Consider the following 9,054-nt stretch of genomic DNA (forward strand, 5'->3'; position numbering starts at 1 on the left):
TAGTAGAGATGGAGTTTCACCATGTTGGCCAGGCTGGTCTCAAACTCCTGACCTCAGATGATCTGCCTACCTCGGCCTCCCAAAGTGCTGGGATTACAGGCGTGAGCCCCCGCACCTGGCCAAGAATGATTATTTTTAAGATTGAACTGAGATTGTGTCACTTCTTAACTCAAACTGCCCAGTGTCCTCCCATTTCGCTCACAATAAAAGCCTTTGCAATGGCCTAAAGGTAGGATGATTATATTCTTTAATGTTTAAACTGGAACTTAATTTTGAGAGTAAAAGTGGCACTATTAATAATACAGCCATGACAGCAGGCATAAATTTGAACTGGCCTGGGTAACTAGTGTGTGTGGTCACCCCACTTGTCAGAGATGTTGTGATCTGGCCTTGGCTGTCCCTCCGATCATTCTCCTACCACGCTCTCCCTCATTTTATTCTCTGCCACCACGCTTGCCTCCTTCAAATTCCATGCACGTGACAGGCATGTTTGTGCGTCAGGAACACTCGTCCCCAGTAGCTGGCATGGCATGATTGCTCCCCTGTCCTGTAGAGACACCCTGTATAAAACAGCACCTCCCCACCATCACTCTTCCCTGGTGCTGCTTTGTTTTTTGTTTGGGTTTTTTGTTTTGTTGTTTTGTTGTTGTCACCTGACGTATTACTGCCCTGTTACTACCACCGTCTACCCCAAACGCAGGCTGCATGGGAGAAGGACTTTGTTTAGCTTACCACTGTGTCCCAGCACTTAAAACAGTGCCTCAAATACAGTTCATTATAGAATCTTGCTGGTGGGTACGGGGTGTTCGTGTACAATTTCTTCAACTTCGTTACAGTCACGCGTCGCATGACTGCACGAGAAATGCATCCTGAGAAGTGCGTAGCTGGGCAATTTCATGGCTGTGCAAACACCATAGGGTGCACTCACACAAACCCAGATGGTGGAGACTAGTACACATCTGGGCTGTGTGGTCCAGCCTGTTGCTCCCAGGCTGCAAACCTGTGCAGCGTGTGACTGTCCTGAATACGGTAGGCAGTTGTCTCACAATAGTAAGTATTTGTGTATCTAAATATAGAAAAGGTACAGTAAAAATAGAGTATTATAATCTCATGGGACATGCAATCTGTTGATCAAAACATCATAGGTGACACATGACTGTATTCGAGAATTCATAATAAAATGTTAGGGGAAAATTAACTGATTTCATCTTTACAACAACCCCGTGCACAGGATGCATAGGCAGGCAGCATCAGCAACATCCTGGAGGTTGTCAGAAACGCAGGATCGGCTGGACGAGGTGGCCCACGCCTGTAATCCCAGCACTTTGGGAGTCCAAGGCAGACGGATCACCTGAGGTCAGAGGTTCGAGACCAACCTGGCCAACATGGTGAAAACCCCATCTCTACTAAAAATATAAAAATTAGCCAGGTGTGGTGGTGCATGCCTGTAGTCGCCGCTACTTGGGAGGCTGAGGCAGGAAAATCACTTGAACCCGGGAGGCGGAGGTTGCAGTGAGCCAAGATTGTGCCACTGCACTCCAGCCTGGACGACAGAGTAAGACTTCATCTTACAAAAAAAAAAAAACCTGCAGGATTTTGGGTCCACCCGGTATCTACCAACTCACTTTTTCCTTTCCTTTCTCCTCTTGGTGGCAGCTTCAGAATCTCTGTGGGCCCAAGGATCCAAGGGATTCTTATACGCACTAAAGTTTGAGATGCACTCTTACTTTTTTTTTTTTTTTTTTTTTTTGAGACGGAGTCTTGCTCTGTCGCCCGAGCTGGAGTGCAGTGGCCAGATCTCAGCTCACTGCAAGCTCCGCCTCCTGGGTTCACGCCATTCTCCTGCCTCAGCTTCCCGAGTAGCTGGGACTACAGGCACCCGCCACCTCGCCCGGCTAGTTTTTTGTATTTTTTTAGTAGAGACGGGGTTTCACCATGTTAGCTAGGATGGTCTTGATCTTGTGACCTCGTGATCCGCCCGTCTCGGCCTCCCAAAGTGCTGGGATTACAGGCTTGAGCCACCGCGCCCGGCCAGAGATGCACTCTTACTTTTATCCCCATTTTATGATGGGGACAGTGAGACACAAATTAAAACTTAAGGTCACAGCTAGAAAACGGTGGTGTTGGGATTGGATGTACTCTTAAAGCTGAGTGGTAGAGGAGTGCCCAGCGATCCTCCTGTAACTTACACATAGAATGAGAAGCAAGCAGGTTCTGTCTAGAATGTTGGAATGGGTGCCCCATCTGCCATTGACATCTAACATGAGACTTTAAGTGGTTTTAAGCTATGCTGTTGGTTATGGGGTTCATTCTCATTTTCAACCTGTCGCTTTTTTCCTGTTTATTTTCGGCAGAAACTTGGGAACCGTGGGTGCTGTTGCCTTGGACTCCAAAGGGAATGTAGCCTATGCAACCTCCACAGGGGGTATCATTAATAAAATGGTCGGCCGAGTTGGGGACACACCGTGTGTAGGTAGGACCGAGGGATGGCTCCTGCCTCTTCTCCTTTTCTCCCACCCTCAGGCTCTCCTCATTCTCTATTCCCTGCCCCTCTCCCTTTCTTGATGCGTTGCCTTTCTGCTCTTGGTGCGGCTCCAGGATGTCTGGGAGTGACAACGGGGTTGGAAGGGGTTATCCGGGGTGCTGCCTTGAGAGGGTGTTTGTATCTGGCGCCACTGTTTTTCCTAGATTGCATGCGTTTTTGGAACAACCTGGGGAGAGAAGTGAAGACAGGATGCTAACGTTGCCCCCAGTCTACCCTGTAGTGATTCTGTCTTCTCTTTAGCCGCAGTTTTAGGATCTGCAGACTTACTTGAGTAAGGCTTACTCCCAAGACATGGGCAATCTGAGAAATCTGAGACTGCAGTTATTAGATTTGAGCAGCCTGAAAGTGACATACTTCTACAGACACATTACAGATTGAGATGTCGTTTACATTAACGGGGAAGCGCGTCGTCTCGTTCCCGGGAGCGGGTGAGAGGCGGGGCCGGGGGGCTGTATGTTTCACTCCGTGCACTTTCACACTTTTCATGCAGGAATCCTCATGAACCCCTGCAGGTGACTGAAGATTTGAGAAGCAGCTAAGTTGTTCCATCTGCCCTAAAGAGCAGCTTATTCTTTCAGAGGAAAATTAGCCTTACCTTCCCTTTTTAATATGTTGCCCTAGTCTTTAGTAATAGTCTACACTCTTGACAATTCTTGACACCCTTTTTCCGTCATGAACTCAGAGACCGTGGAAGCTTTCTTAAAGAGTAGGGGCTTGGCAACTCCTCTCCTCCTTGGTGTATCACCCAAGAGATGTGAAGTAGTCTACCTTTCTTTCTCCTTGGCAAAAATCCCACCAAACTATGCCTGGTCAGTAGTGCAGCTTGCTTCAGCTGGGTTCAGACCAGGCCACGGGGCCACTCCAGGTTAGATCCTAGAAATTAATTTTAAATTGAGTTACAGTGGTAAATCTTGACAAGAAATGGCATAAGCTAAATTCTCAGAAGTCTTTGTCCAGCCGTGAGCACCAGGTATTCTCTGCCTGGCCTTCTGAGGAGCCTCTCCAAGGAGCCCTGCCGCTGGCCAGGCCCCCGCCTGGACAGTCAGCAAGGACAGTGCTAGGCACATCAGTGGCCACCTCAGGCAATGCACTTGTCCTGAGAAATGCATGTGGCGGGGAGGACACCTTCACATACCCAATGCCTGTGCCAGGATCGCCCTTGGAGACACCTGGCCTTCTGTGGTCCTAGAGTAACTGGAAAGTAAGCAAAGACTTGGCTGCTTCCAAATATTAGGGCACATTGACACCATGGGACCTGGTCAGTTAATTCCCCAGCAGAAGCTTATAAGAAAAAGTAAAGGCGCCTCCTCCCACTGCAGCAGTTCATTTGCTGGCCAATGTCAGCTCCCTCCCGAGCCAGAGCCAGGGGTTCTCTGCCTTTGAGAACCTGTGGGGCCTTGTGACAGTCCAGTGCAACATCTCAGCTTCTGAGTCCTCGCCCATGTCCAGCATCAGTAAGCAAGGCACATATCAATCATCTATGCTTCTGTATCAACTGCGGGAGGGTAAAGGCAAACCCTTCCAAGGCTAAAGGACTCGCAGGCTGGTAGCAGTGTGTGAACAGATACAAGAATGACTTAGAGAAAGCTATAAGGTTCTTTAATCCAAGACCAAAATAGGGAAGAAATCTTACCAAAGTAGCTTTCACTCCAGACCCCCACTTAAGGGGATAGCCCAGAATAGTTCCCTCAGGTCCAGTTATGCCCACCCTCAACAAATGCAACTGCCACCCATCGGACAGTGTGCATGGCTGTTAGGTTGTGGGTACACGTTTTCCCCAAATCTCTGGAACGTGATGTGGCCTTGCTAGAGATCCATGTAATGCAGCCATGCTGTTTCCTCCTTCATAGTAGGTGGGGCATGAGGAGGAGACAGGGAGAGGGTGGCTTCATTGAGCAAAAAGGAATGGCTATGCTTTGGGGCCAAGGAGACGCTGTCCTGCTGTAGCTGCTCTGTGAAAGGTCCGGCCTGCCCCTCTGAGGCTTCCTTTATCCTCCTAAATTCTGGGGCATCTACATGATGCTTTCTAGTCCACCTTTGCATCCGCGGATCATGGCTACTAACCTGACCTTTGTCTGTACTTGAGCACCCTTCGTGATTTAACTTTTATGTAGTGTCTGACTTCTAATATGGATTTGAATTTCTTGACTGTTACTGCTCAGAACAATCACCCTTTTTGAGCAGGAGCTGGAGGTTATGCTGACAATGACATCGGAGCCATCTCAACCACAGGGCATGGGGAAAGCATCCTGAAGGTGAACCTGGCCAGACTCACCCTGTTCCACATAGAACAAGGTACACAGACCACAGGACAAGTAACATAATTTGTGAAGATAAGTGCATAGAAGGTATTTGATAAGTAAGCGTAGGAAGTGTAGGAAACCCTTTCCTGTTGGCTACAATGTTGCTTTCAGGTCCTTAACACCTTGTTTTGACTTTCCGCCTTCCCTTAGGTCTGGAATGGGAGAGCATTGAGTACTGTTACCTTCCCCATCTCAGGAGAAGGGGCCAGTAAAGAGACCCTGAGCCTGGGTGTGGGAGGGAAGACGCCTCCACTTGGGCTAATGCTAGGGCTCTGTCTCAGGGCAAGGAGGTGAGGACCCTCCTTTTAAGCGTTCAGGTGTTCATTTACCAAAAATCCTTGCTAGCTCACTTGGGCATTTCAAATGGCAAATGATTTTCCCGTGAGATTCCTTTCAGTAACGTGTGTTGTTTCTCAACCCCTCCTTGTTTTCAGGAAAGACGGTAGAAGAGGCTGCGGACCTATCGTTGGGTTATATGAAGTCAAGGGTTAAAGGTTTAGGTGGCCTCATCGTGGTTAGCAAAACAGGAGACTGGGTGGCAAAGTGGACCTCCACCTCCATGCCCTGGGCAGCCGCCAAGGACGGCAAGCTGCACTTCGGAATTGATCCTGACGATACTGCTATCACGGACCTGCCCTAAGCCCCTGGAAGATTGTATTCCAGATGCTAGCTGAGACGTCAAGTACGGTCTCCTCATGAGACGTAGCCTAATCAATTAGATCTAGAATTGGAAAAATTGTCCCGTCTGTCACTTGTTTTGTTGCCTTAATAAGCATCTGAATGTTTGGTTGAGGGGCGGGTTCTGAAGCGATGAGAGAAATGCCTGTTTTAGGAGGATTGCTCGAGCCTGGGAGGTCAAAGCTGAGGTGAGCCATGATTACTCCACTGCACTCCAGCCTGGGCAACAGAGTGAGACCCTGTATCCAAAAAAAGGAAAAAAAGAAAGCAGCAGCATGATCCTGACACCACAGATGTGGGAGACCCACAGCATGCAGACACTGTGGGCTGAAAGGTGGGAAGGGAGAGGCCAATGGAGGTGGAGGCGTTTGAAAGTGAGACAGCAGCAGCAGGACTGGTGGGCCAAGTCCAAGTGACCCTCAGAATGTTGCACAAGAGCATCGGGGGAAAGAACCAGAATCCTTTAAGGGAAATGTTCTTCATGTACAAGAGAGTAAAGGGATTTTTCTAAGAAGGTTCAGCTCTCTGACTTACCTGGACATTTCTAGATACTTCCAAAGGACCCTGTGGGAACCCATAGCTCCCTAACCTGGAGATGGGAGGTCGTAATGGAGATGCTGTGGGATTTCTTGAAGTTTCTTGGGTTCACAGAGAAGCCCCCTCACTTGTTGTTCTCCCGCGAGCCAGCCTCCACCTGCCAAAGACGCTCTGGTCCTCATATAGTGAGTAGTGGGGCTCACGGCCTCTCCAACAGCAGAGAGGAGCTGACTGCTGTAGAGCTGGCCCCATGTCTTCCTGAGTCCTCACCCTGTCCAGTGCTTTGAGATTCTTCCCACCTCCCCATCCCCCCAGCTGGATCGGGCGCTGTGCAGTGTGGTCAGCGTGGTGAAGAAAGTCGTTTCTTTGGTGGACAATATTCTCCTTTATCTCTCATTACACTGGAAATGTTACTTCTGCTGTATCGTCCATGCTCAAGGTTTTAGTCTGTCAGGGCTCACCTTCTCGCTGGAAAGAATTTGCTTAACTTGACATTCCATGTGCCGCTAATAAAATCTATTTTGAAAGAATAGGGGTGTGGTTGGGAGTCACTGTTGACAAAGACCAGAATGTACACGAGCTGTCCCCTTGGTCTCAGTTCCGACAGGTGTACCACAGAGACCTGGAGATGAGGATGGTGTGGGGGGTGATATGTGCCGCCTTGTGGAGTACTCGTGAGTTTTCCAGAAGAACTGAACTTTTTCTGAGTGGGTCAAGGAAGAAGTCAAACCATGATAGGGTTTATGGCTCAGTCTTCCAGCACTTTGCCAGCATCCATCCCAGACAGAGGTGCACAGTAAAAACCTCAACATGCAACAGCTCCCCGTTTAGAAACAAGAATTTTATTAGGAGGTGCATTAGTTGAGGATTGCCACAACACGATTCCACAGACTAAGTGGCTTAACCAACAGAAATGTATTAATATTTTCTCACCTCTGGAGGCTGAAAGTCCAACATCAAGGTGTTGGCCGCGTTGGTTTCTCCCGAGGTCTCTCTCCGTGGTTTGTCTAACAGCTGGCCATCTTCTCGCTGTGTCCTCACGTGGTCTTTCCTCGACATGCACAGCCCTGCCGTCTGTCTCTGCATGTCCTAATCCCCTCTTCCCATGAGGACACCCATCATGTTAGATTAAGGTCCACCCTAATGACCTCATTTAGCCTTCATCACCTCTTTAAAGGCTCTGTCTCCAAATACACTCACATGCTGAGGTGCTGGGGGTCAGGCTTTCAGCATGTGAATTTGGGAGGGGACAGAATTCAGCCCATAACAGGAGGCAAAACAGAATCATATTGGGGTTTGGAAAGGGGAGACCCTTTGGAGAAGACAACAATTGCAAAGTAGATAGAAAAAAGGAAGGAGGGGCCGGGCGCGGTGGCTCATGCCTGTAATCCCAGCACTTTGGGAGGCTGAGGCGGGTGGATCACGAGGTCAGGAGATTGAGACCATCCTGGCTAACGTGGTGAAACCCCGTCTCTACTAAAAATACAAAAAATTAGCTGGGCGTGGTGGCAGGCACCTGTAGTCCCAGCTACTCAGGAGGCTGAGGCAGGAGAATGGCTTGAACCCGGGAGGCGGAGTTTGCAGTGAGCGGAGATCACACCACTGCACTCCAGCCTGGGTGACAGAGTGAGACTGTCTCAAAAAAAAAAAAAAATAAGGAAAAAAGAAACAAGGAAGGAGGAAGCTGGGGGATAGGGAGGCCAGTTGAAAGATCTGGTTTTGAGCTTGTCTCATCAGTTCTCCAGTTCACAAGGAAATTGGCTCTAGTTACTAAAGACTACCGTAGGCTCAGCATGTGGCCACTTGGCCTCTTTGGCTGGGCAGCCCAGGTACTAGGGTACGTACGGGGTCGTCAGCCCCTTTGTGCAAAGCCAAAGTGTGTATTTTTGCCCTCAGACCTGAGTTGTGCCAAAAGCCACCTCCACCAGCCTGGGAGTTCTGTAAGTGGAGACCACGTACAGTTAGTTCTTGCTTTTGCCCCACAGCTTGTCCATGGACTGCTCATTGTCAAACAGAGAAATGAGCCTGATAGCATCTGAAAGGGGAAGACAATCTTGTTATCACTTCTGTGCCACAAGAGGGCAGCAAACTGTAAACTATCCATGGCTTCAGCCGCCTAAAGGGAAGGTACTGTTATCTGGATCAGAGCAGTCTACTTAGAAAATTTGGAACCAAAAGAACATTCTTCTTCCTGACCTTCATTTTCGTCCCAATACTACAATTTATTTTAGAGCAGAACTGTCCAAAACACAAACGCTAGCAAATGGCCCGAAGAACCCATCCAGATCAACAATGGAAGCTTGCTGTGCCCTGGGCGCTGCCAGATGCCGGATGCCAGATCCCACGATGAGCAAGCTCTGGCAGCCAGGCCCTGCCCCCACTTGCTCCTTCCAGCCGGGAAGACAGATACATCGTCATGTGACTGCACCCACCAAAATGGTAGGATAATAAGGAGCACAAGACGGGCCCCGAGCCAAGGGCAAGTGTCCCCAAGGAAGAGATGCTGCAGTCAGAACTCAGGCCCACTGCTGGGCTGCAGGGAAGAATCCTGGGTAAGGAAGGGCCTTGACCTTGTAGCTGTTGCATAATACACATTTTTCTCAAATAATATTCCTAGACTTCTTCCTCTCTAGCTTGAGGGATTGTAAACTCTGAGAGCAAAAGAAGGAGTGGGGCGCATGTTAGTCCCCTTCAGTGTCCTGTTTTCAGGGGTGATGGTGTGTGGGGAAGGCTGGGAAGGGACACTCATTCTTCCCGCCCCCACCTGCTCCTCTGAAGTCCTCCCATCAGCCTTCATCTTTGCACAAAACCATCACTGCATTTGGATTTTGTAACTGTTTCTTTTTTTTTTTTTTTTTTTTTGAGACAGAATCTCACTCTGTCGCCCAGGCTGGAGTGCAGTGGCGCGATCTTGGCTCACTGCAACCTCCATCTCCTGGGTTCAAGCGATTCTCCTGCCTCAGCCTCCCGAGTAGCTGGGACCACAGGCAC

At 49.2% G+C, this 9,054-nt stretch overlaps 1 protein-coding gene across 2 annotated transcripts in view; it reads left to right on the forward strand.

The window, feature by feature from the left end:
- The window catches only part of ASRGL1 (asparaginase like 1), a 34,306-nt gene extending 27,711 nt beyond the window's left edge, over positions 1 to 6,595 (forward strand). For both annotated transcript variants that reach the window (XM_011993362.1, XM_011993361.1), the window contains exons 5-7: positions 2,355 to 2,473; positions 4,730 to 4,840; positions 5,283 to 6,595. In XM_011993362.1, the coding sequence (XP_011848752.1) occupies positions 2,355 to 2,473; positions 4,730 to 4,840; positions 5,283 to 5,488 (436 nt within the window). In that variant the 3' untranslated portion in view covers positions 5,489 to 6,595. The remainder of the gene's footprint in view (positions 1 to 2,354; positions 2,474 to 4,729; positions 4,841 to 5,282) is intronic.
- The last annotated feature ends 2,459 nt before the right edge of the window (positions 6,596 to 9,054 follow it).

Source organism: Mandrillus leucophaeus, unplaced genomic scaffold (genome assembly GCF_000951045.1).
Source record: "Mandrillus leucophaeus isolate KB7577 unplaced genomic scaffold, Mleu.le_1.0 Scaffold43, whole genome shotgun sequence".
In the NCBI taxonomy this organism is placed as follows: Eukaryota; Metazoa; Chordata; class Mammalia; order Primates; family Cercopithecidae; genus Mandrillus; species Mandrillus leucophaeus.